General features: G+C 40.4%; 2 protein-coding genes across 4 annotated transcripts in view; one reads left to right on the top strand and one right to left on the bottom strand.

Annotated features, from left to right (window-relative positions):
* Positions 1–20792, top strand: part of TASP1 (taspase 1) — a 273821-nt gene extending 253029 nt beyond the window's left edge. For 2 of the 3 annotated variants that reach the window (XM_041732944.1, XM_041732945.1), the window contains exon 14: positions 19427–20779. In XM_041732944.1, the coding sequence (XP_041588878.1) occupies positions 19427–19519 (93 nt within the window). In that variant the 3' untranslated portion in view covers positions 19520–20779. Of the gene's footprint in view, positions 1–19426 lie in introns of all 3 variants that reach the window. The other variant, XM_041732946.1, reaches the window with a different exon arrangement.
* LOC121478108 (heterogeneous nuclear ribonucleoprotein A1-like) lies at positions 13131–14093 on the bottom strand. Its single transcript, XM_041732947.1, has one exon. It carries the CDS (start codon positions 14091–14093, stop codon positions 13131–13133), a length of 963 nt encoding a protein of 320 aa, XP_041588881.1.
* Positions 20793–27952: the final 7160 nt, after the last annotated feature.

Here is a 27952-nt window from a genome sequence, read left to right as displayed (position 1 = left end):
CAGTGGGGGACCAGATCGCATAAGTTCATATTGGTCATTGTCAGGATTTGGGCTTTTTCTCTGAGATGAGAGCCACTGGAAACCCACTAGCATCATGTTGCTCACTAGCCCAGGTGTGACGTGATCTGATTTATATTTTAAGAGATGACTCCAGCTATGAAGGGAAGACAGAGTGGAAGGTTGTTGCCACTCACAATGATGATAATGACTTAGACTGTAGTGTTAGTTCTAGTGCAAATGGTGAGAATCAGTTGACTTTTTTGTGTGTTTTAAGGTAGAACAAATGGATTTGCTGATGGATTAGATAAAGATATGAGGGAAATAGAGAAGGCAATAATGACTTCTAAGAGTTTGGCCTGAACAGTTGGAAGGGTGGAGTTTCCCTTTACTAGGCTTGAAGGGAATGAGGGGGAATGTTAATATAGAGATGCCTATAAGGCATTGAGTGGAAATGCCCAGTAGATAGTCGGATGTATGTGTCAGGAGAGAGGACTAAGCTGGAGATATATACTTGGGAATCTCAGCATATAAATGCTTTTTAAAACTAGAAGGCTGAATGAGATCACCAAGTTAGTGAACACAGACAGGAGAAGAGAGGCCTGAGGATCTCTCATGTTTATAAGTTTGGGAAATGAGGAGCCAGCAAAGAAGACTGTGAAATGGCCATAGAAGTTGGTGGAGAACAGCATGACTGTGGTGTTTTAGAAACCAAGGAAAGAACATAACTTCAAGGAGAAGAGGGGGACCAGCTTTATCAGACGCAGTAGTCTAGTACCATGAAATAGGGTCTGAGGACACATCATTGGATTTAGCATTGGGATGTATTGGTTACCTTGATATGAGCTATTTCACTGGAGTGGCCAAAGTAAAAACCTGATTGTAGAGCATTTCTAGAAAGGAAGGGGGAAAAATGAGGTAACAAGTATAGACAAGCCTTTTGAAGAACTTTGCTGTAAATGGAAGTAAAGAAATGGAATGAGAACTGGAGGAAGAGGTAGGTCTGGAGAGTTTATTCTTTCCTCTTTCTCCAGTGCAACCAGATGTGTCACTTTCTGTCCAAAACATTTCACAGATATAATTCTATAAAATGGGCAGAGAAAAAGTTGTCCAACTATTGAGCCTGGAGGTTCCCCAACATTTAGTGGTTGGTGAGGTGAGGAAGAACCAACAAAAGGAGCTGAGATTTCAGCATTAAAGCAAAATAAAAGCACACTCTTTATAGTAGTTTGAGTGTGGCTGGTATTAAAGGAAGGCATTCATTAACATTTGGGATAAGATACCTTCAAGAGCCACAGAGAATTCTTTATTAAAATGTAGGGGAGGAAATTTTTTTTTCTCTGTTCTTCTAGGTTCCTTTGGCTGGTCTACTCATTAAATTGACATAAACCAGGTTAACAAGAGAAAAGCAAATTTAATTACATACGTATAGGAGCTCCATAAAAAACATTGAGACACAGGACAAGTGAGTCAGTTGAAGCTTGTATAGAATCCTGAGATAAGGAATGGTATAGGGGCCTGAGGCTTCCTAGGGGAGGAGAGTAATTCAGAGTAAGAAGAGAAGATGTTTGGTAATTAGATGTTTGCCCTGCCCTACAGATAGGCCCTTCAGATACAAAATTATCTCCCATAATGGTTCTCTTTCTGGCCAGGCCTCCTATCTTAGTTCTTTTGGGTGATTAAAGGTTTCAAAATGTTCTTGATTCTGCTGGGGCTCAGTTGCCCTCAGCTCAAAATAATCCACATGCCAAAGTGGCATATTTGGAAGTCATGTACTTTGCTCCCCTTTAGAAGGATGTCTGAACCATTAAGTGCTCACATGCCTATCTAGCTCTAAGAAGAGTGGGCTGGGTTGAGCAATAAGTTTGTACCATTTCCTTGACATTTAACCATGCTTCCTTTTTTCAGAGAGGATCTCCCAGGATGCAGCTTGAGAAATGCTGCTGTCTGGGTCTCAATGCTTTAGCAGTTAGTTTTTTTGGCGTTACATGGGTCAGATCAATAAGAAGTCAGGAAGCAGATGGTTTTGACAAGGAGAGCTTTCTTTAAAGCATTTGTTGGTGGTTTTTATTTTTACCCCTCCCAAATTCCTCACTGACAGATTGACTGAAATTCTCGGGAAATAGTCCATTACACAAATAGTGGTTTCATTCTTTGTAATAGTTTAAACATTAACCTTTCATTTCTTTTCAAATACAAGATGCTCTTTTCAAGTGATGCTATGTTATCTGGCAGCTTAGCAACCAGAAGATTGTAACTGACATTTTGGATTTTCAGTCAGTATAAATTATCAGGATGTTGAGACTTCTCTACTAGGTTCTCTAAGAAGAGGCCACTGGGTTGTCTTCACCAAGGAATTGGTGGTGGCCGAGAGCTTCCTCCTACAGAAATGAAGGTAAACCTCTTACACCTGGGCCTGCAGGACTCAGCTAGACCTTCTCTTAGCTCAGCACCTCATGCCACCATTAGCCCCTCAGAGAAGAAATATCTGAGTTACCAAGTTATTTATCTAAGGCCACACAGCTACAAAGAGGTGGAACTAAGATTCAGGCTGAACAATCTGAACTCTGGAGCCCAAGGTTCTAACCACTTAGTAGTGTAGAGAGGTGTAAGCTGGAGATGTAGATTTGGGAGTTTTAGCATATGAATGCTTTTTTAAAACTCTAAGACCAGTTGAGATCACCAAGGGAGTGAACATAGAAGAAAAGGGGCCTGACTCCTGGGGAGCTCCCATGTATATAAGTTGGTGACAAGAGGAGGAACCTGCAAAGGAGACTGAAAAGTTGTGTCCGTAGAAGTTGAGGAGAACCAGGTAAGTATGGTGTCTTGGAAGCTAAGGGAAAATTGTGTTCCAAGGAAAACAGAGTGATCAACTCAAATGGGTGGTGCTGTTCCTGGGTCCTCTGTGGCCATTACCGTTATTTTTTCATTCCTTTTCAGCAAAGCTAGGGAGTAGAGTGGGGACATAGTTACCCATTCCAAAATGAGTCTAGAACAGTAATACAAAGATATAGATTAATTTATAGATTGTGTTGCTGCATTATACACTCACTAAATCACCATACTACACAATAATGAAGGTGCAGGAAAATAATGGTAAGAAAAAAGAATTCAGACATGGCCCTGAGTGAATCCTTCTGGAATGCAGTGAGCTACCCCACATTAACTACTGTTAACATTTTGGTATAGTTCCTTCTGTTTTTGCAACTGTGAGTTGTTGTTTTTTTTTTTTTTTATACACAATTGTGATTATGTGGAATACATGGAATGGCATATACTGATTTATTCTTTTTTTTATTTATTCTTTTAAAATATTTATTTATTTATTCATGAGACACACACACACACACACACACACAGAGGGAGAGAGAGAGAGAGAGAGAGAGAGAGAGGCAGAGACATAGGCAGAGGGAGAAGCAGGCTCTTCGCAGGAGCCCGATGCGGGACTCAATCCCGGATTCTGGGATCATGACCTGAGCCAAAGGCAGCTGCCCAACCACTGAGCCTGTCCCTGATTTATTCTTTTATTCTTTTATTTTTTATTTTTTTTATTTATTTAATTTATTTAATTTTTTTAATTTATTCTTTTAAAATCAATTTTTAATATAAAAATAGTACATATTCCTCTTAAAATATCTGAAAAAGAAGAGTAAAGAAAATTTTAAAAGTCAGAGTAGAGGGTACAAAAGGTCTCTACAACCTGAGTATGTATACATTAACATTATGGTATCAGATATGTAGTTACATTTAGTCTGCATGACTTATCCACTGACTTTTCTTCCTGCCTGCCCACCTACTCATCCAAGAGATAGCCTAGGGACAGGCTTTGCTCCTGCAGAGATGGGAGTGGGGTGAAAATCCAGCCTTCTGGGCCCCAACCTCAGATACTCTGATGTAGTGGGTCCCAGTAGGTGGTCATAAAACCACCCTCTAAGAATACGTCTCAATATTAGGGTCTAAGGACAAGGTGATACAAAGTCCCAAGACCAATTGGGATTTTAACTAGTTCTTAGAGAAGCTAGTAAAAAATCTGTAACTTAAATTTTAGGACAATTTAGACATGGAGTTTTTTGAAAAAATATTTATTCAAACATTTAGAGAGCCTTTCTAATACAAAAGTAGAGGAGAACCCCACATATAATTGAATTAAAATTTTCATTTTTTACTGACAAAGAGGCTGAAACCCAGAGAGCCAGTGACTTCAGTCCTGAGACTATCTACTTTGTCAGCAGCAGAGTTAAGACTCAGACCCAGTTTTCTGAATCCCAGAATCATCCTGAAACTTGTTGGCAAAATTTATGTCAATAGCTTTTTTGAGCAAGCCCTATTGTCCCCTGGGAGACTATGCAGTCATAAGCCTCCTTCGGTGAGAGGCGTGTCTCTTAACAGAGCTAGATTTAGAATCCTTCACGGTAAGCTTTGTGGCAGTAAAGAGAACCCTAAATTTGGAGTCCACAGACTTTCATTCAAGTATCAGTTTTCCACTTCTTCTGTGACTATAAGCAAACCACATAACCATTCTGAGCCTTGCTTTTTTTTTTCACCTGAAATACAGGTATAGTATATATCTTTTTACCTGGCATAGTATTTTGAGGATCAAAAGCACTATATAAATTAAAGTATTACACAAATGTAGGGACTTTGTATTTTTTTAAGATGTTATAAGGAACTAGATTCACAAAGAACTAGTTTCGGCATCTTACAAAGACATAATTGCCTTCAGAGCAAAATCCATGTGTGTTTTATTCTTCTGTTCCCTCATAATAAGTGCAGAATAAATATTTGCTTAATAGTGGAGAGCTTTTATCACCTTTAGTGAAATGAAATACTAATGATAATTCTCCATGTGAGTGATGGTATAATAGGTACTGTGGGACCTGCCATCTTTATGTGGATGCCTTCACAGGGCTTTTAAGTTAAAAATAGGAGGGCAGTCTTGTCTGATGTTGCCTGTGAAGTGTGGTGTCTTCTGCATGGTAAAAGAAGTAACAAAAGTTGCCTTGAGACTGGAACAACATGCTGTTCTCATCAGACGGCATTTTAAGGCTCCTTGGACGTGATATTTATATGTGAGAACAATAGAATTTTTCCCTTTATGTAGCCTTGTTTCAGTACTAACAATGAAATTCACTATAATACTGTCTTTGTGATTTGTCCATATTCATCATTGGATCTTTCAGGGCATCCTTGTTTGAAATGTGGAGAACAAGGTAGGGTGACATACGGTAAAATGACTAACATATGGTATTAATTCCTCATCCTGTTGATATCTCTTGATTTGTTAGGTTGAACTTCGGAATTCCATCTTGAAATTGCTTTGGCCTATTTATTGCTTTTAGTTTAAGACGATGGAATAGAAGTAACACACTTGTTTTTGAACTCATTAACAATGTATATGCAAGCTAAATGAAGTCAGCATCAGAGAATGTTAAAAATTGAGGGGCTGGCTACTCTAGAGATAATCTAATCTGAAGTCTTCATTTTATAACTCAGACTTTACTGACTTGCCCACTATCACAGAGGTTTAGGAAGTAAGCACCCAGATTTTAAGACCTGTAGGTAAATAGGGTTTTGTTCTGTAAAATATACACATTATCCTGGACTGTATTAAGCAGGTTCATGTGACACTGTCAACGACTTGAGGACATCTGCTTTCAGGATGAAGTCTAAAAACCAAACTCTATTTTTAGAGTAGTAAACTACATTCCAAGGTTTAACGCCACACACAAAGAAGGCTCAGAATATACTTATTCACAAGTTATATCACCTTGAAAGACAGCTCTTGAAACCAGTGGGCAGGGAACTTCTGGGAAAAGGATGGGGGTGGTGGTGTCTCCTGACTCACTCATTAAGGGGGGAGAAATGCCCATAATAGAAACAAAGCAATAAAAACTAACCAGACACACTTCCTCTTCCCTTCTCCCTGGAATCGGTCATTTAAGGTCTATCATATTTGTGCCAGTAAAAGAAAGCACAGAGCGACTATTATCACATGAGGTAAGAATTTACTATGTAAAGACATAAGATATGCTCAGCCAACAGAGCCACCTCACAGTACCAAATTTACATGCCGTAAGTAACATAGTAATAAATATAGAAGACAGACCTAGCCTGTAGCTAAATGGGTCTTTATCCTTTAAAATATACAGATTATTCCATAGTATATTAAGAAAGTTCATGTGAGGAGTGCCTGGGTGGCTCAGTTGGTTAAACATCTGCGCAGGTCATGATCTCTGGTGCCTGGGAGCTAGCCCCACATCAGGCTTCCCTCTCAGCAGGGAGTCTGTTTCTCCCTCTCCCTCTGCCTCTCCTCCTTGCTCATTCTCTCTCCCTTCCCTGTCTCAAATGAATGAATAAAATCTTTAAAAAGGAAAAAAGAAAGTTCATGTGACACCATTAATGGGTGGAAAAATATGTTACCAAGGACTCAACGGTTTGAAAAGTAAGGCAGAACTAATAGGAGAAAGGAAGATGTTAGGGAAAAAGAGTATCTGTCCCTTCAAATACTCATGATAACGTAAGATTTAGCTGGAGGCACTGATGTCTCACTAGCCAGGCTAGAGTCCTGCTTTCCAGAAGGAAAAATGCTCATGCAAACCGTAGTGTTTTCCATATTCTTTGTCTTGCTGACTTCATCAAAATTTTATTAATGTTGCCTAACATAAGAGACACACAAAGCACACAGTCCCCACTTGACCACTATCTAGTAGCTGATGTTTGCAATGATCTCTCTCTAAAAGAGGATATGTGTGCTGACATGCAATTGTGGTGTAAATGAATGAACAGAATCTGTTGGATCATACTGTGTCAGTCTTGGGAAATGTGCAGACTTTTGTTTTCAGACTTTTTTTTAAGGTCCACAACTTCAATATCATTTTGATTGTTTCATTTATTCAAATTTCACTAAAGGTTTATTACATAAACTATAATCAAAAACTATAAAATGTAAAATCAAGAAATATAAAATGTCTAATTTGCAATTTGCGCTTTTGTTTCCCAACTATCATTTATTTAAAATCCTTTATTTGGGGCAGCCCAGGTGGCTCAAGCGGTTTAGCGCCACCTTTGGCCCAGGGCCTGATCCTGGAGACCCGGGATCGAGTCCCATGTCAGGCTCCTTGCATGGCGCCTGCTTCTCCCTCTGCCTGTGTCTCTGCTTCTCTCTCTCCTCTCTGTGTATTCTCAGAAATAAATAAATAAAATCTTAAAAAAAATAAAATAAAATCCTTTATTTGTTTATCAGATATATTGAACCCCTGCCATATACCAGACTCTCTTTTAGGAACTGAGGAAAAAGCAGTGAGCAAGCAGATAAACTTCCTGTCTTCACAGAGTTTTTGTCCCATCAGGGGAGACAAGGAATGAATAAGATAAAGGAGCAATATATATGACTGGTTAGATAGTAGTAAGGACATAGGAAGCCTTGAGGCAGAGAGAGTGATGGTAATGAAATTCAGGGCCAGTGGCCAGGTTAAACCTTCTTGAAAAGGTGGCTTTGGAGTTCAGATCTGGCAGGATTGAATAAGCGAGCCACAGGGATATTGGATGGAAGAGCTTTCTGGGCAATGGGCACAGCATCTGTAATGGCCCTCAAGCTAGGGTGTGCTGTGTGGTTGAGTAACAGCAAGGAGGCAAGTGGAGAAAGAGAAAGGACCAAGCAAAGTGGGGAGAGCAGGAGGAGTTCAGCTCCGAGAACTAATGGAACCAGAATATATGGGTGTTGCTGGATTTCACTCCATATCCCTCTAAGATCTGCATCTCTTAGGGACTGGTCCTATTATGGACTGAGTTGTGTCTTTCCCCCTGTCTCTAGCCCCCAAATTCCGATCTTGAATCCTTAACCCTGAATGTGACTACATGTGGAGATAGGGCCTTTAAAGAGATGATTAAGGTAAATGAACAGGGTGGGGCCATAACTCAGTAGGACTCAGGTCCTTAGCAGAAGAGGAAGAGACACTAGGGATAACTGATGGAAAAGAGACCATCTGTATGCCAAGGAGAGAGGCCTCGGAAAAATCAAACCTTGATCTGTGAGAAAATGAATTAATGTTGTTTAAGCCACCCAGCCTGAGGCCTTAGCAGATTCATATACTATCTTAACACCCAGTTCACTTTGATGAAGGAACTTTCTGCTAAATAATCAAATTGACCTTGATCAAATTTTACCATATTAACTGACAGTAGTACTTATCTTATGCCAGTCCAGGAGCTAATTCATTCAACTAGTTGCTATATTTGACTTAAAACAGATGAATGTACAAATTAGTCCAGAACAGAGCTAGCAAGCCAGTCCAACCAGATATGCAGTTTCTTTCACATTGCCAGTTTGGAAGTAGCTCTTGCAATTCTTTTGTTTCTGTCTGTCTCTCTCTCTCTCGTTATTACAAAATATAGAAGAATTGGTCTTTAGCTGATAGGAATGAAGAAGTAAAAGGCTGCATCTTCTCTTTCCATCACTTTTCCCCACCCCCAACCATGTTCCCTCTAATCTCTTACCACCTTTCTCCTAAAAATGGTTTCTTAACATCACAAAAAATGATGGGGAGAATGATTGGCTGTTTTTGAAGGCTTATTATTTGCACCCTGAAAAGGCTTTGGAAAAATCAAGTATTTATCCTTCCTTTCTTATGTAAACTTTGTTTTGGAATATCAAAAAATTGATGAAAGTTCTTCATAGAAGAATTTCAGCTCTTGAGGTAGTGAGAGTGACAGTGAGGAAATCACCCTTTGGGAACTCCTTCATGAAATAAAGGGTCTAAGCAATGATTATCAGTGGCTGCTAAAATCATCGGGCAAAAGGTTGATGTGGGAATTTTATATAGAGGGATCAGGCTGCCACCACCTGAACCCAGTGGATCAAACCCGTGGAAAATGGATCACCAAATATTGGGTGCCTTCTGGACACACCACAGGAAGACACAGCCCTGCCTGTAGAAAAATTCTTGAGAAAAAAATGTACTTTAAGAAGGTAACTCCACTTCATCCCAGTGAAGGAATGCAAGGGTTGTCAAATTTTTCAAGAGAAGCTAGGAATCAGAATGCTTTTGTACAGCTTCTCCATTTAAAAATACTTTCTATTTTTAAAACTTGGGAAAACTGTGTGGCTCAAACCACATAAACCTGTCATCTCTCCTTCACTAAGGTCCAACATGTCATTTTTGTGTCCCTCTGCCCTCCTGCTCTACTTGACTTCCAGTGCCAAGGCTTCTGGAATGTCGTCCTCAATTCTTTGATCCACATCCATGTTCTCACTCCTGACTCTATGGCATTTGTGGTTGGATATCTGTAATATTGTGATTTATCATAAGAAATATATATTTGGTCCCTGACTCACGACTTAAAAAGCCTTGGAATAGTGTAAGCAGTTAAGAGCAGTGGGATCATATCTTGTTATAATATTTGGTCTTTTGTCCTCAGTTCCTAAAATCGAGGTATATCCATAAAGGTGAAATGGGTGTCTCATTGTTCGTAACAAGCCCCTTTCAACTGCACCTGAGTTTATGTTAATGAGGCAACTTTCGGAAAACTCCAGGGTAACCTAAAGATGAGGGTTGGAACTTTCAGGCCAATCCCCCAGTGTCCAGGGAAAGTAACGGGCTGGAGATTGAGTTCAGTCACCACTAGCCAGTGATTTAATCAGTCATGCCCATGTAACAAAGCCTCCAAAAAACCCCAGTAGGCTGGAGTTGGTGAACTTGTGGAGGTGCTGGGACAATGGCATGTTTGGAGAAGGCATGGAAGCTCTGAACTGCTTCCCAGCTACCTTGCCTTATGCATCTCTTCCATCTGGCTGCTCCTGAATTATATACTTTTACAATAAACCAGTAATTGAATAAGTAAACTGTTTTCTTGAGTTCTGTGAGTCATTCTAGAAAATGAGCAAAATTGAAGAGAGGTATGGGAACCTCCTATTTATTGTAGGTAGGTAAAGTGGCAGTCTAGATTTGGGATAGGCATCTGGATTGGGAAGGAGAAACAGTCTTATGGGACTGAACCCTTAGCCTATAGAGTCTGACACTATATCCTGGTAGACAGTGTCAGAATTGAGTTCAGCTGTAGGACCCTTGATCAATATCAGCAGAGTAGAGTTAATTGTTTGGTGGTGATAGAAAACACACCTTGAAGTATTCTAACCCTTAGAGTGCTTGTCTTCCGTACCATGGTACATGTTCTTAGAAGGCAGTTTGCTAGTTTTCTACCATTTTGGTTTTCTCTTTAGCACCCAAACATGTTCACTGCTTTTGAGTCCTTAGATTAGTTATATAGTGAGCAGATATATACAAATCCTTAGCAGCTACTAAATATTCAGCAATTATTCTTTTATCTGTAGCAGCAAAATAGCACCATAAAAAATGCTGACCTAAAAGTGACCATTTTCTTGAACCTTACCTTTTAGCATGCAGCTAATTTTTCTTAAAATACCTCATTCTGTTTTTGTAGACTATCAAACTTTTAAAATAGAATTCCCCAATTCTGCGATATGCAATAATCTACAAGAGAGACTGTGCCGTTTGATGTTCTATTCATGGCTATGTGTTTGTTTGACTAATGATAATCTTACATTTATTGACACATGTTTTCATTGCATGCAATATCTCATGTAGTCCATATCAACCTGATCATAAATGCCACTAATATATTCATTTTAGAGATGGGGCTCTGAGATGTTATATAGCCAACAGAGGTTACACAGCTAGAAAGTGCAGAGGCCTGTATTGAACCATTATTGATTAAGATAGTGCCAGCAGTTCTAAGAAGGAAACCCCAAAATATGTAGTTGCTCAAACACAGTAGGAAGTGTTTCTAAAATCCAAATTGGGGATTGTGATTAGCAGCAGGCTCTCCTCCAAGTTGTGAGCCCAGGTCCCAGGCTCCTCCTCAAGGTCATCAGAGAAAGAACATGGAGAATGATGCATAAGAAAATTTTCTGCCAGGCCTGGTAGTGGCACATAGTATTCTAGTCCACTGGCCTGATTCAGTCACGTAGCCACACCTATCTGAAAGGAAGCTGAGAAATGTAGTTCCTCAGTGTGTCCAGGAAAAAGAGGACATGGCCCAGCACCCACGATGCTCTGATTCTGTACATAGCCATCATGATAAACTCCCTCTGTGGATTAATTTTAGAATTGGACATGATATGTTACATATTACATGTACTTCTTAAGCTTCTGGTTGATGAAAACACCTACTGTCTGTTCTGAAATACTGTTTCTTAAGTCTTTGTGTGGAATGTTTTCTCAGTGTCATTTGTTCTACTTGTAAATGCCTGTATTGCTTTGACAGTACTATCTTGCTTCAAGTTCTATATTTTAAAAACAGAAAACCAAACCCTCAGAATTATGAAACCAATGAATAAAATATTTCCAACAGCTTTTTTTTGGACTGTGTCTGTCCAGATTTTATTTTCCTGACCCCACTAAAGAAGGATAATAACTTGTTTAAGAGACTCTTCCCTTGTCTCTTGTGACAGATCTCGACAATTTTCCTAAGAGTAGAAAGATGGATTAAAATATACCCACTAATAAAGGCTTTTGAGACTTTTAAAATTAAATTGTGTGCTTTGAGTTTTCCTAGAAACCACAAAAGAACAGTCACTAAGGTGGTCTTAAGAGATTTAAAGACATGAATATTAATGATAGGAAGTCTCAGCTACTACTTATTTTTTAAGATTTTATTTACTTATTCATGAGAGATACACACACAGAGAGAGAGAGAGAGGCAGAGACACAGGCAGAGGGAGAAACAGGCTCCATGCAGGGAGCCTGACGTGGAACTCAATCCCGGGTCTCCAGGATCAGCCCTGGGCTAAAGGCGGCGCTAAACCGCTGAGCCACTCGGGCTGCCCTCAGCTACAACTTAGATTGTGATTAGGACATCAAGGAATTATAGTATTTCTATGATATTTTTTCTTTAACTTTCTCATCTTGAAATCTTAGGCTAAATTTATTATTATACAATGTATTTGATTTTATAATAAGATATGGTCCTAAGAATATTGGGTTTGAATTAGTTTAATTTATAAGTGGATAGTTCTTCAAGGAGTGAAGAACCTCAGTCAGTCAGGAAATTAGCAAGAAAGCGGAGAATTTTAAGTATGAAGCCAGTGGGTTCCATTGGTGTGGAGCTGTTAGCATTTGAGAAATCTAAAGTTCCATCTCTGTTCTAACAGCACAATCACTTGGAAAATGGAAAAGTTGAGTTATCTTAAAAAAAAATCCATTTAAAAGAATCCATGACAAACTAGTTTTTTTTTTTTATTGGAGTTCAATTTGCCAACATATAGCATAACACCCAGTGCTCATCCCAACAAGTGCCCCCCTCAGTGCCCATCACCCAGTCACCCCCACCCCCCACCCACCTCCCTTTCCACCACCCCTTGTTCGTTTCCCAGAGTTAGGAGTCTTTTTTTTTTTTTTTTCAAGAGAATATTAAATCGTTTATTGATTACACATGATAATGGACGATACACAAGCTTTAATCCCATCTATAATTTTATCTGATACCATAATTCAATTTAGATATATTGCATAGGATGTGCCAACAATCATAATAACCAAATAAACTCCAGGACTTTGCTTGGGTGACCCTTTTAACGGTGAACTCCAGGTCACAACACATTAACTGTCAGTTCAACCACACCAAGGTTTGTGGAGACAATGGCTTCTGTGCCCAAGCAGGTTGCAAATAAATTTCGAGTGGAACCTGGCATCACCCTGAAGGAATTCTAACTTCACACTGTTGGGGTAGTTTACCAAGATGGCTTCAGAGTAGACTAACTTTACACAGCACATTTAAAAAAAGACACATTTATTCAGCGTCATGATCAGACTATTACATTTAGCAATCAACAGCATGGGTGCAAAAAAAAAAATCTACATTAAAACCCTTTGTTGGAATGCTTTACACTTTCCACAGAACAGAAACTAAAATAACCTGTTATACAATTAGTCACAAATACAGTCCTCGAGTTTTTTGCCCATACACATGAGTATTGTCTAAAACATGTCTTCTTTGTAGCAGCTAGGCCCTGCCACCACTGTGCTTGGCTGAGTTCACAAATCTGTTGTAACCTGTAGCTTCCCTGTCACTTCTCTGGCTCTCCTCTCCTGCTAAGCTTTGTTTCCTGGCAGTAATTAAAACCTTCTGCCACTGCCATAGCTGCTGCTGCTGCTGGAACCGCCATAGCCACCTTGGTTTCGTGGTTTGGCAAAGTATTGGCCTCCACCACCATAGGGGCCAGAGCTTCTGCCTCCAAAATTTCCTCCTTTCATGGGTCCAAAATTTGAGGATTGATTGTTGTAATTGCCAAAATCGTTATAGCTTCCGCCACCTCCAAAGTTGCTTCCGTCGTTACCAAATCCGTTATAGCCATCCCCACTGCCACCGTATCCACCACCACCTCGACTGCCACCGAAGCCACCTCGACCACTGAAGTTCCCTCCACGACCAAAGTTGTCATTCCCACCAAAACCACCTCCACGACCACCACCAAAGTTTCCAGAACCACTTCGGCCTCTTTGGCTGGACGAAGCACTAGCCATCTCTTGCTTCGATAGGGCTTTCCTTACTTCACAGTTGTGGCCATTCACAGGATGGTATTTTTGAATGACAATCTTGTCTACAGAGTCGTGGTCGTCAAAGGTCACAAAAGCAAAACCTCTCTTTTTGCCACTGCCTCGGTCAGTCATGATCTCAATCACTTCAATTTTCCCATACTGTTCAAAATAATCTCTTAGATGATGTTCTTCAGTGTCTTCTTTAATGCCACCGACAAAAATCTTTTTCACAGTTAAGTGGGCACCGGGTCTTTGAGAATCCTCTCGGGAGACAGCCCTCTTTGGTTCCACGACTCTTCCGTCCACCTTGTGCGGCCCAGCGTTCATGGCCGCGTCCACCTCCTCCACGGTGGCGTACGTGACGAACCCAAAGCCTCTGGAGCGCTTGGTGTTGGGGTCTCTCATTACCACACAGTCTGTAAGCGTCCCCCATTGCTCAAAATGGCTCCTCAGACTCTCATCGGTCGTTTCGAAGCTCAAACCTCCGATGAAGAGCTTCCGCAGCTGCTCGGGCTCTTTGGGAGACTCTGACTTAGACATGACGGCGGTGGGAGGGGAGACTTTAACGATGCTTACTCGGCGGCGTCCAGGGGCAGAAAGGAGTTAGGAGTCTTTATGTTCTGTCTCCCTTTCTCCCTTTCTGATATTTCCCACTCATTTTCTCTCCTTTCCCCTTTATTCCCTTTCACTATTTTTTATATTCCCCAAATGAATGAGACCATATAATATTTGTCCTTCTCTGATTGACTTATTTCACTCAGCATAATACCCTCCAGTTCCATCCACGTCGAAGCAAATGGTGGGTATTTGTCATTTCTAGTGGCTGAGGAATATTCCGTTGTATACACAAACCACATCTTCTTTATCCATTCATCTTTCGATGGACACCGAGGCTCCTTCCACAGTTTGGCTATTGTGGACATTGATGCTAGAAACATCGGGGTGCAGGTGTCCCGGCGTTTCACTGCATATGTATGTTTGGGGTAAGTCCCCAGCAGTGCAATTGCTGGGTCGTAGGGCAGCTCTATTTTTGACTCTTTGAGGAACCTCCACACAGTTTTCCAGAGTGGCTGCACCAGTTCACATTCCCACCAACAGTGCAAAAGGGTTCCCCTTTCTCCACATCTTCTCCATCATTTGTAGTTTCCTGCCTTGTTAATTTTCCCCATTCTCACTGGTGTGAGGTGGTATCTCATTGTGGTTTTGATTTGTATTTCCCTGATGGCCAATGATGCGGAGCATTTTCTCATGTGCTTGTTGGCTAGTCTGTGTCTTCCTCTGTGAGATTTCTGTTCATGCATGACAAGCTAGTTTGATTAACTTTTTAATCAAACTGTTCATACTAGTTGATACACTTGAGATTCTTTGTGTATTCATAAGGATAGGCCTTGAGGGTGTATTTTAGTCACTTCACTCAGTGAGCATTTCCAGAGTGTGCCTTCTGGGTCAAGCACTTTGACAGGTACAAGGAACACAGAAGTGTATGCAAGACCAGCTCCTGCCTCCAATTGACTTTCAATTACAGAGGCCTAAAAATTCAAAGCAGACAAAAACCAAGACGATTCCATAAAAAGGACAAGAAATGCTCAGATGTGTGCCTTAAGAGTTAGAAGAAGAGCTTCTAGATTGAGTCGGGGATCCAGTCAAGGAAGTCTTTACTTGAAAAAGAACCAGAAAAGGGCATTAGAGACATGGAATCATGGTTAGAGAGGAGTGTGAGTGGATCATGCAACAAAAAGTGAAGGAAAACAACCTAAAATGAACCTGTCTGCTGCTTTTTCATACATGATTTTTATGTGCTACTTATCATTAGTTCTAAATTTTAATAAAAGTACATTGGTATTTAAATGGTTTAATGAAAAAAAAAAGAAAAAAGAAAAAAAAATAAATGGTTTAATGACACCTTGTTAAGTTCTTTTTTTTTTTCTTTTTAAAGTTACCTTGTTAAGTTCTTAATGCTTATAGGGTGCCTGAGAGTCTATGCAGTCCTTAAACAATGTAAAATACTTTATTGTACTTGTATTTTTTTAAAGATTTTATTCATTTATTTATGATAGACATAGAGAGAGGCAGAGACACAGGCAGAGGGAGAAGCAGGCTCCATGCCGGGAGCCTGATGTGGGACTCGATCCTGAGACTCCAGGATCACACCCTGGGCCAAAGGCAGGCGCCAAACCGCTGAGCCACCCAGGGATCCCCACCTTATTGTACTTTTAAATGCTAACATATAAGTTCATTGTAGAAAGTGGTCTCTTTAACCACAAGAGGAATTCAAACCCACTTCTCTAAAAGAACTTTTTGAGATGAACACTCATATAAAACATTTTCTTAAACAACTCTCACTGTTTATAATGTGATTTGATGCTCCATTGAAATTTCCACAGAAAGCTTCAGATACATCCTGGCTCAAATGTTTTCAGAGCAAGGGCACTTATTTTGTGATGAGTCAGAAGATCATGTTGATGGATGAAACTGGGCAAGTACTGTTACACAGATGGATGGTTAACCATTTTATTACTCTCAACACCAAGATCACACCAATGTGTTTTGTAACTGTAGAATCCCTCTTGACTACATGATGATTTGGAGAAGGGGCAATCCTGAGAAATTAATCTAAACTAGTTTGCCTAGTTGAGCATTTTTGTCTTTTAAACAGCAAAATTTATACAAATCTCAATGTGTTCTTGAAGTATTTTGCCCATGTACTGTTAACAGCTATCTCAAGACCACGATCATGTTTTCTAATCCTTTTTCTTTTCCTTCCTAACTCTCCTTGAGGCTTTGTAGTTTAGCTTAGTTTATTATAGATGGCCTTCTATCGTAAAGGGGCGAGAATGTCAGAGATAAGTTTGAATTGGCCATCTGTGTTTTTGTAAATCTCTAGGGATTGCTATCAAGCCCCCTGGTTTGTAGGGCAAGAATTTCTTCCTTCTAGCTCTGGTCTTTTCCTTGGTCAGCAGGAAATCACTTGCTTTAAGACCAACATCCCCCTGGTCAAGTTGCAGGCCATCTGCTTGGACATATGTTCACTCTTTGATCTTTAAACAATTAATTTATTCTCATGCCTAGACCACTAGGCCTGCCAGGAGGTCCCACTGGATTCTCTCTGAATTTCTGGGAAACATGAAGACAGATTTTCCTGTGAGCTTCTCTCCTAGGGACGGATATTTTAACAAACTTGATTTGAGATTTCCAACCTATTTGTGAACAGAACCTGGTGGTGTTAGTGTTTCTTCTATGGGGGTCTGCATTGTAGATTCACTCTTAGCTAGCCCCTTCTCTTAATGCTATCATGCGGAGTACTATTCTAAACCAGGTAGGAAGTTGTCATTTCTGCTTTATTCTTTTCTTTATTGTTATTATGGTAGAATATACATGGCAATTTACCATTTTAGCTATTTTTTAAAAAAGATTTTATTTATTCATGAGAAACACAGTGGGGGGGGGCAGCCATTTTAGCCATTTTTGAATGCACAGTTCAGTAGCATTTAGTACCTTCATCTTGTTGTATAACCATCACCATTATTCATCTCCAGAACTTTTCATCTTCTCAAACTGAAACTTTATACCCGTTAAACAGTGACTCCCTATTCCTTCTCCCCCCATCCCTGGTAACTACCATCCTATTTTCTGTCTCTATGAACTTGACTAATAGATATCACATATAAGTTAAATCCTACAACATTTGTTCTTTTGTATCTGGCTTATTTCACGTAACATGATGTCTTCAAAGTTCATCCCTGTTGTAGGATGTGTCAGAGTTTCCTTCTTAGGGCTGAATAATATTCCATTCCATGTGTATAATATATGTCACATTTTGTTTATGAGCTCTCGAGTTGTTTCCACCTTATGGCTATTGTGTCCTTGCTTTCACTTGTTTGGAGTATTATCCATAAGTGGAATTGTTGGATCATATAGTAATTTCATGTTTAATTTTTTGAGGAACCCACCTACTGTTTTTCAAAGAGGTTCTGCTTCTTCTTGATCCCTGTCATAGCTGCATGACTGTATTCATGACTGAAGAGGGTGAGATCAGGGATACAATTGACCAAAAGGCTTCTATGCTTTCAGGGATCTTTTCTGTTTAGAAGAATCTTAAAAAACAAAACAAAACAAAAGATGAATGATACTTGGGGAAAAAATCTCTTTCATCTCATGATAGGAAATTCCTGGAAGAATAAAAGCAGCTCCATCACAATTGAGCCCTGGGAATTGTGAGAATTGAGATTTTTGTGCCTGATGTGACAAACACTCCTGGGTAGCAGAATTAAACCACACACCCTGTTCTAACTCCTGCTAGGTTAATGAGGCATTGCAAGAAACCAAAGAGCCACAAGTTTTCCTACTGTGGACTTCTCAGGTACAATATATCCATATGGTGAGATCCAAGTTTGGCCCTCTGATGTAATAATGAGGCCAGATCCTGGGACACAGTTCCCAGAAGCATGAACTTAGTAAGCTAAACTCACTGATAGCTATATCCCAGGAGATCCCACAGAGACTGCCTCACCCAGCTCTTGACCTGAGGCAACAGACTTCACCCTTGTGGGTTATCGGGTGCTTCCTGCCTGGCACACAGAAAAACATAGTGCCCAGAGAATACTTCCTGTTCTTTAGAACTTTCCAAATTATTGACTTATATCAGCTACTCTGATAGGACTTGTACAATGAGATTCAAGAATACTGTCCACCCTCAAACTACAAACCAATTAGCTGTCATTCCATCTAAAACATAGGCTGTTTCATATTTGGTTGCATGAGAGGATGTCATTCTCACTCTAGGCTTGGCTACTTCACTAGCCACATCTAACAGTCTCACCTGGGGCTTGAACCCACTTCTATTCAGTCCTTAGGAAAAACTTGTTTAGAGTAGCAGAATTAGAGAGGATTACCTAAGGGATATACAGTCCTTCTGTTCTTCTTAGAAGCTCCCGACATTTATCTTTCCCCAGATTAAGCCAGATCATCAAAAAAAGGAATTCCTGGCTGACGTCATCCTGACCCTCTTATGAAACAGCTTTTACTGTTTTCCATCAGGCCAGCCTCCCTTGAGTAAAGTTAACCCTCGGCCCTACAAAACTCCTTGTTGTGCAGCTGATGTCTTCACTCATCCACTAAACGAGGAACCTACCATGTATGAAGCCCTGTATGAGAAGTAGTTCCTAGGCCTTGTGCCAGGAATAGTGGTTCCCTTCTGAGCAATTGGTTTGCTGTGCTCCTGGCCATACATGAACCCCCTCTGTGGTCGTGGAATGAAGACGCTGAGAAATGAGGCAGGACCATGCCTCTAGCATGGGTACAAAACTCAGGCTAGATTTTGCGTGTTAATCTCACACCTGTCCTTTCCTTATTTTGTAAGCTCTTATTTTTCTTTTTTCTCATTGCCTCACTTACGTTTTAGTTGTTTAATTATCTGAACTTTTGCAAGCTATTCAACTCCCTTAGAGAATAAAATGTAAACATGAATCCGTTATTCTTAGTTGCTTTGGATGTTTAGAAGACAGAATGTATATAAATGACTGGTTTTCAGAGAACTAGAATATGCTCAATATAGTTGGCATTAACACCATTAATTACTATTCTGAATAGGACTAAATTGTAAGTTCTGTGCTTGAGAGGGCCCTTGAGGGGCCCTTAGCTGTCTTGTTCGTCTATACTTCCAGTTGCTAGGGCTGTGCTTAGCATGTCATAGATGCTCAGTAAACATTCCCTGCAAGATTGGAACAAAGAGGATCTCTCTGCACTTAAAGGTTGCTACCACGTAGATGCTGAGAAGCAAAGAGAGGCTGTGTCATTCTGGCATTTCTTCTACCCTCGGCACACGGGAGGACACAGCTGGCACTTCTAACGCTCTCCTGTCTCCCTCTCTGCAGACTCACATTTCAAGACTCCCTCCTGGTGCAGTGGCAGGACAGTCCGTGGCAATCGAAGGTGGGGTTTGCCGCCTGGAGAGCCCAGTGAACTGACCCTTCAGGCTGAGCATGAAGCGTCTGAGAGGCATTTCAGAACCTGAGCTTTTCGGGGTTTTTAACTGAAGCTGGATGTTTTATCTTCACCATTTTATAATTCCTGTTGCAGTCTCGTGCACCGCTTGCGACACTAGCGTGGCTGTAGTTAGTGCTCAGTGACATGCAGGTCTTCGGCGGGTGAGCGGGACTGAATGTGTGCTGTGTGTGTGTGTGTGTGTGTGTGCGCGTGCAGTGCGTGGGCTTGCTTCCCCCTTGATGAAATAGAAACTCCTTATTGTGTAACCTAAGACCAGGAATGATTAAATCATCTTTACAGAATGTGTGCTTTACTGTTTACAAGTAAAACCTAAAGATGCAGGAAACATTTTTTATTTCATAAAGAGGTACCAGCTGTCATTGATGTATGTGTCTGAACTGAAGAGTCAATCTACTTGTTTAAATGATTTGACAGTGGTAGTGCTCCATTTAATAACAGTAATAAGTGATAAAGTGTTTTTATTTGTTAACCAGTTTAAGTGGATCCTGTGGTAACTTAAACTGTTATTCTCATCCCTCATATGGGGCATTTTTTCTTTAACAAAGAATGGTTTCAGTGAAACAATCTAGCAGAGAATTAAGGTCAGAACCTTTTTAAATAATAGTCTTATTGATAAAGTTTGTACTTCTTTCCTCAAGCTTTTCTAAGCTTAAATACTGCATATCTTCAAGCTATATGTACTATATTATGAGAGAATATGTAAAGAGAACATACAGTAATGCACAGTCCTTAATTTGTGTATAATGGAATGTTATTTACAATGTAACACTGTAAATAAGAAATCAAAATTTATGGGAAAATTCAATATTATCTTTGTTTCTTGTTTAAATATATTTTTAAGAAAAAGGCCCAAAAATAAAAGAAGCATATTACTGGGTATAGTGTGTGACTCCTCTTCTCAGATTAATAAATTATCTTTTGAACCCTAGATTGGAGAACCATTTTTTTATTTTGTTTGTAAAATGTTACTTCTTCCAGAAATCATACCTTTCTTTTTTGCTCTGACTCTGCTAGTTCAAAACCTATCTTTGTGCAGTTAGGCTGGACACTAACAAGATGAAAGTTGACCTTCGTTTATAATTGGATGGTCAGTATCAAAATCCCTAAAATTTCAAATGCAAGTTGATAAAAAAAATAATAACAGAAGGAATAAGAACACTTTGCTTTCAAAAATTGTAGTGGCAACTGAAAACCCAAGGGTTTCAGTTGATAAATTGCTTCTAAATGTTATATTTAGTGATTCTGGAGCCACATTAGGAAACCAAGACTTCTTTTGATTTTATGAGTAAGAAGTGGCTATCAAGGAGATACTAAAGATAGACTCGCTCAGGGAGAGGAAGTTCCCTGCACCATATAATCATGGCTCTGGGTGGTAACTGATAAAGCCCCAGATGAAATTATACACTTGACATCGATGTATGGCCAAATTATAAAGGAAAGACAACCAAAATGGAGTGGGTGTAAATATGAATGATTTGGGAGTTGCTGATTTATATGCCTTGTACAGGCAATTACATTTGTCTCGCTGTGTTCTCGTAGACAGGTTGGTGCCGTGGTATCTGTTTCTCATTCTTAATGAGGCTGAGAACTTAGTAAGCGATGGGCTGGCTGGTAGGGAGCCTTTGGCTTCAAAAGCTTTCAAAAACCTGTTACCTGTTGGCAGAGTTTTTTGAGGAGCTGGACAGGATCACGTAAAATTATCAGGACACTTTGGAGTCTGAAAATCATCTGACCTATTTCACCAGGAATGCCATTTCTTTTCATCTTCTTTTGACTTTATTCTACTCATATTTAAAAAGTTTGGGCTTGTTAAAGACCCCTTTTATGAAGAGTTTAAAAACTGGTCAGTATAAAAGAGCTCAGTCCCTCCAAGAACAGCTTGTTAAGGCTTTATTCTACAATTTTTTTTTTTTTTTAATTTTAGGAATATTGTCAAACCAGGAGGCCCAAAAAGTGATACTCAGAATCATGGAGGCAAAATGGTAATGGGTAGTATAAGTTCCTTAGCGATAAGATCAGATGTTAAAGAGCAGATCCTGGAACCAGAGGATGATCGACCTCATTTCACACAAAAGTAGAAAGGGTCGGAAGAAACAGATAAGAAAGTAACCTCATTCCCTAGTCTGGCTTCTGTCACCGAATTCCGAAGCAGTATTTTCACATGGATGATCTTTACTGTATGCCTGTATTCAGGTTCTTTTTAAGCCCCAATCATTGGATGCTTGGTTCTCTTGAGTATAAGCCTGGCCTCGACTCCTCAAGGCCATCACTTGATCTTGTTCTGGGTTTGGAAATGGGACACTTCTGAAAGTGGCAAGGAGATGGAGGACCTGTGCTCTACCTTAAAAGTGGGAGCACCCAGGCCGGGTGCTGAGGTGTGAAGGCCTTGTTTGGACCTCTCCTCGCTTATCAGCTCTGCCTCTTCTCTATGCCTCCTGTGTGTCTGACGGGGGCAGGCCCTTCCTCCTCTTTTCACTGCTGCTTTGAAGCATGAAGCTGAAGTCTGATGGCAATGTTGGTTAGAATTGTGTACAAAGTGTGTATGATTAAGTCCTAAATGCTAGTCTATGGCACTTGTCTGAGCAAAGTGGATGAGTTTTGGCTTATGGCTACTGAGACCTCTCTCTTGGCTGCTCAAAAGTCTTTTTTGCCTAACTGCCCTCTTTGCCCCATGTTTGACAGTGGTGACAGTACATTGCAGTCACTTGCAAATAAGCAAGGTCATTCTGTTTTGAAGCACCGGGCCAGAGTGGGGAGGGAGGAAAACAGATGGTGAAGAAAGGAACATTTAGAAAAGTCCTGAAATTATTCCTGAATCTTGAGATTGTATTAAATTATTGTGTAATTTAAAAAAATCTGATCATTGTTATTACAAAAACAATTCATGCTCATTACAAAAAAAATCAGAAAATTGATAAGGAGAGCAACAAATAACAACAAAATTAACTCATAACCCCACTTCCCTAGAGACAACCATTAACAACACTTTGTCTTATATCCTTGTAGACTTTTTAATGCATAAGCTTTCTATGGTTTTAACACCAAAATGGTTTTATATAACCTGCTGTTTTCACTTAAGTATATGTAGAAAAATGTCCAGACCTATACAAATGACTTCATTTATTATTGGTTCGGCTAGTGCTGTTCAGTATGTATATCCTATCCTAAGGCATCTGTAGGAATCCAACTCCACTACTGAGTACAGTCAGTGTCTACTTCCTCAAGCCCCAAATCCACACAACAAGCAGTGTGGCAAGGTCTGAAAGGCAGCTTGAACAGAGGTCCCAGCACAGACCACTGCTGTTGCCCATCGATCTTCCTGTGCCCCAGACAACATTCAGAGGCTAGCATCCGCACCTCTGCCTGAGAGCTTGTTCTGGAACCATAGAAAGCTGCACTGTCTCTGCACGCAGCAAGCCAGAAATGCCCAGGAAACAGTGGGCCCCAGAAGCAGCTCTCAACAAGTGATGAACAGAATTTGTTGTATAAATATACTAACTCCCTTGCCTCTTGGGTGGTGTAAGTCTGGGGTACGTGTTCCACACAGTTTGTGAGAGATTTCCCAGAGGAGTTAAGCTTCAGTTGCCCTCCTTTGGTAGTTGACTTATTAATACACTCATGTTGGCCTTCTTCCCTTCCCTGTATCCTTCTTAGCTCCCCTATTTGTGTATCCTGGGGTCATCTCCCAGATGAACTACTTGCACTTGCCACCTTGTCTTAGGGTTGCTTCTTAGGGATTTGAAAGTAAGAAACATTTCCTTCTTCTTGGCCAAGAGGCCTTGATGCACCTTTATACCCTCTTCTGCTGAGAGGGTAAACTCAGGAGTCTGCTCATGTACTGCACTGGGGTCTCTCTCTGCCTTATGCTCCTCATGACCCATCTTCATCCATAATGTCTGACTGAACATTCTGCAAGTCGTAAGGCTGTATGTGCCACAAAAGTGGAAGGGAATTTCACAGTGTAGTCAGTAATGACAGGCACTGGATAGCTGGAGAGAAGGTGCATACTTTTAAGGAGGTGGAGAATAAACAAGCTGAAGAGCCACAATCCACCAAGGATTGAGGGACTCTGTAAGGGAAAGAATCTGGAGTCATGTTAATGGTACTTGGAAGAAACCATAGCCAAAAGTGTGTAATGACCTGAAGAGATTTGAAGAGACCAAAACAGTGATAGTGTTCCCATGTCCCACATCTCCATGATGACCATGTTGGATCACCTTATATGGCGCCCACTCTCAGAATGCTATCTCTCAAACTTATATATCCTTGGCATAATTTTATGGTTAAATTCTTTTAAATGACTCTCAACATTTTTCTTAAAACGTTTGTTAAGTCAAGCACATCAACTTTTCTTCTGGCATACACCCTACAATTGCTCAATTTTGTGAGTCCCTTTGTGACATGAAGTCCAGTCTCCTATCCAACTTCAGCTTCCGGTGGTTAGTCGCGGTGTGGAGGACCAAGAGGGACCTATGGGTGGAAGCTACCCTTTCCTCCTAGAAACACTAGTCCAAGAAAAGGTTGAGCCCAGAAGAAATGAGCCCCCAGGAATATGATTAATTTGTTTGAGTTTAGCTATATCCTAAAACTTTCCCAAATCCTGATTAAGAAGGAGATGTGAGTGGGTAGACATAGTAGGCTATATGGGTGGGAGTGAGTGAGTGGGAGGTTGACAGCGTAAAAGTAACCCTTCCACATTAATATTTGCTCTGGGGCATTAAGAACTCTTAAGGAACGTACTGCTTTTCCCCAACACTTCATTTGGGTTCAAGCTTACACGGTAGTAGCCCAGATGCCTATCATCAGAGACCTACAGGCTGACCAAATTGACCAGGCAATTTTCTTTGCCCACATACTGCTGTCTCTAAAGTGTATGACCACAGGAAGGATTACATCTAAAACTGGCAGGGGCCTCCCTCTGAGGCTGTGCCTTCAGCCCCAAGAAGCCCGTCAGCCAAGCCCAAGATGGTTCTTTGTGACCAGTTGTGGAAAGGGGGAGGGAAAGCTACCCGGTGGTTTCTCCTTTACATGGTAGAGTCACCAAAGCCCTGAAACCACAGTAGCAAAGCTGGAAAAACTGGGCGAGGTTTCCCTGCCTTGATGGGGATTACACTGATTGTTGGCAGAGCTTCAGAACCTGGACAGAAAAAAAAAATCTAAACAATTCCTTTAATCGTTGCTGTGTCTGTTTTTTGGAGGTCCAAAAAGTTGCACCTCAAATGGCCTTTCCTGGTCCCGGAAAATCCAGCAGTGCTTAAAAGATAGATGATTTTGTTCTTCTAAAATATTAAGAAAACTGTATTCTTTTTCTAAGTAGTAAGATATTAATCTGTCCACCCAAGTTTTTTCCCCAAACCTATTAACTAGCATCCTTTTCCATCCAGTTGATGGTAAACTCCATCCTTCTGGGTGCACAGGCCAAAATTCTTGGGGTCATTTTTTTTTCACCTGTTATTGCATAACCTCCCTAAATCTTAGTAGTTTAAACAACAACTGTTTTGTTTTTTCACAGTTCTGTCAACTATGCTTGGCTTCACTCTGGTTTTTCTGTGGCTCTTGCTGGTAGTCACGGGTATGCTGTATTCAGTGGGAGTGTGAGCTGGGGGCTGGGCTGGATAAGCTTCCTTCTTTTTCCATGCAGGTTCAGGGCCTTTCCCTCTGCTTTTTGGCCACTCTACCTGGTCTTTTCATGCTGTTTCTCCTGTAAGACATGGCAGTTCAAGGATTCCCAGGAGCATAAAAGCAAAAGCTATGAGGCCCTTTTAAGGTTTAGGTCAGAATTGTCCCAGCCTTATTTTTACCAGATTTATTGCTCAAATCAAGTTACCTGGCTCAGCCCAGATTTATGAGGGGACTGCATTAGGGTATTTGTACAGAGAGGCAAAGCTTTTTGGGGACCACCAACTTGAAATCCTTGAATTTACTTTGTCTCCTATTTTCTAACCAATCCATTACTGAATGCTATTGGCCTTCCTTTAAAATGTGTCCTGAATCCAAACACTTCTCCCTCTCTCTACCGCTACCATTCAAATCATCTCTTACCTGAGTTATGACTACAAGGTCCTCACTGGCCTCCCCATATTCACAGTTCCTTGTCCATTTGGCAGCCTGAAATGAGTCTGGCCATGATGCTCCTTTGCCCAAAACCTCATAGTACACCTTGCCCCAGAGTAATTACAAGACTGTGGGATCTGCTCTCTGTCATTCTCTGACCCACTTCCTGTTATAACCCTCGCTCACTCTGCTCCAGCCATTCTGACCTCCTTACCCTTCCAGCAGCCCAGACCTCTTCCTGTCTCAGAGCGCATGTGCCTTTACCTCTCTGTGGAAAGCACTTTCTAGGTGGATACACATAGCTTGCTCATCTCCTTCAACTCTTTCTTAAATGTTACTTTCTCAATAAACATCCTTCTCACCACACTGCCCCCACCACCACTCTGTGTCCCCTTTCTGACTTATTTTTGTCTGCTGGCACTCACCACTTTCCAATCTACCATATAACTGACACATTTGTTTGGTTTATGTGTCTCCCTCCATTTGCAGGTAAATTCCCTGAAAACAGGGATTTTTCTGTCATTCATATTATACTTCCAGCACCTAGGACAATGCCTGGCACATAATAGGTCCTCACTAAATATTTTTTGAATGAATAAACGAGGGTGCCTCATGATGATATGGAAGAGACAGTGTGGAACAGTTTTCTATTGCTGCCTAACACATTGTTATAAACTTAATAGCTTAGAACAACATATTATGTAATTATCTCACAATTCTCTAAGTCAGAAGTCCTTGGCTGGTTTCTCTGCTCCAGTACCTGAAAGGCTAAAATCAAGGTGTTGGCAGGGCTGCATTGCTTCTGGGAGGTACTAGGGGAGAATTTGTCTCCAGCTCATTCAAGTTGCTGGCAGGATGTAGTTCCATGAGGTTGTAAGAATGAGATCTCCATTTCCACGCTAGCTATTGGCTGAAGAAAGTAAATACAACAAACCTACAAATATATACTTGCTCTTTCTTATCTCTACTTCTTCAACTGACCTAAAATTATACTAAGTAATTATAATGATGTATTGTTGCATTTGTAACATCTGTAGCTGTAATGTGTGACATAGCACAAAAAGAGAGAATAGAGAGTAGGGCTATACAGAAGTAACATTCATATTTCTTGCAGGAATTGTGTTAATATAAATCTAAAGCTGATTCTGATAAAGTGATATATATGGGAAGCCCTAGAGCAACCACTAAGAAAACAACTAAAGAAACAGTGGAAAAACTATTAAAGGAATTAAATTACACTTGAAAGATTCACTTAATGCAAAATAAGTGGTAAAGGAATACGAACAAAATAGAAATGGAATGATATAGGAGATATATAGAAAACAAAGAATCTAACTATAATATCATTAGATGTTGTATTAGGGTTCTGCAGAGAAATAGAACCAACACATAAGGAATTGGATTGCACAATTCTGGAGCCTGGTGAATCTAAATCTGCAGTGAGGGCCAGTAGGCTTGAGACCTAGGAGCCCCAGTGATGCAGTGCCCATGTTAAGTCGAGCAGTTTGGAGACCCTAGAGAGTCAAAGGTGAAGAGGAAGTCTGGAGGAAGTCTTGCTCAAAGATTGCTCAAGCCTCAAGCAATCCTCTTGCTCAAGGATTCTTTCAGGATTTCAACTGATTGCATGAAATCCACCAGCATTATGGTGGGCCATCTACTTTACTCAGGGTTCACTAATTTAGATCTCATCCCCAACACCCACTAAATTGACACATAAAGTCAATCATTACAAATGTGAATGGATTGAACAATCCAATCAGAAGGCTAAGATTGCCAGATTTGATTAAAAAATAAATTTGAATTATATGCTCTCTACAGGAGACATACTTTAGATTCAAATATACAAATAGGTTGAAAGTGAATGGAAAAATATATCACTCAAACAGCAACCCTAAGAAATCTGGAGCGGCTTTGCTCCTATCAGATGAAATAGACTTGAACAAATATGTATTGCTGGATATAAGAGGGGCATTTTATAATGATAAAAGGATCAATCCATGAAGAATTCATTACAATTATAAACATATGTATGTAACAGCACAGTCCCAAAGTACATGAAGTAAAGGCAGATGCAACTGGGAGTAATAGACAAGTCAGCAATAATGGAGACTTCAATATCTCACTCTGTATTGGATAGAACAATTAGGCAAGAGATCAATAGGAAATAAAAGACCTGAACAACACTACCCACAAAGCACACCTGATAGAGTCCTGTACAACACCCTACTCAGTAAAGGAGTAGGTAAAGCAACAGAGTACACATTTTTCTCAGGTACAAAAGAAGCATTCTCCAGGATGGATCTTAGAATAGGCCATAACACAAACCTCAATAAACTTAA

Source organism: Vulpes lagopus, chromosome 18 (genome assembly GCF_018345385.1).
Source record: "Vulpes lagopus strain Blue_001 chromosome 18, ASM1834538v1, whole genome shotgun sequence".
In the NCBI taxonomy this organism is placed as follows: Eukaryota; Metazoa; Chordata; class Mammalia; order Carnivora; family Canidae; genus Vulpes; species Vulpes lagopus.
The sequence above is the reverse complement of the archived record's forward strand: the minus strand, read 5'-3'. Positions and strand labels throughout refer to the sequence as shown.

What these genes read in the sequence shown, in the direction of transcription:
- LOC121478108 (XM_041732947.1), bottom strand. Translation starts at nt 14,093, where the DNA reads ATGTCTAAGTCAGAGTCTCCCAAAGAGCCCGAGCAGCTGCGGAAGCTC.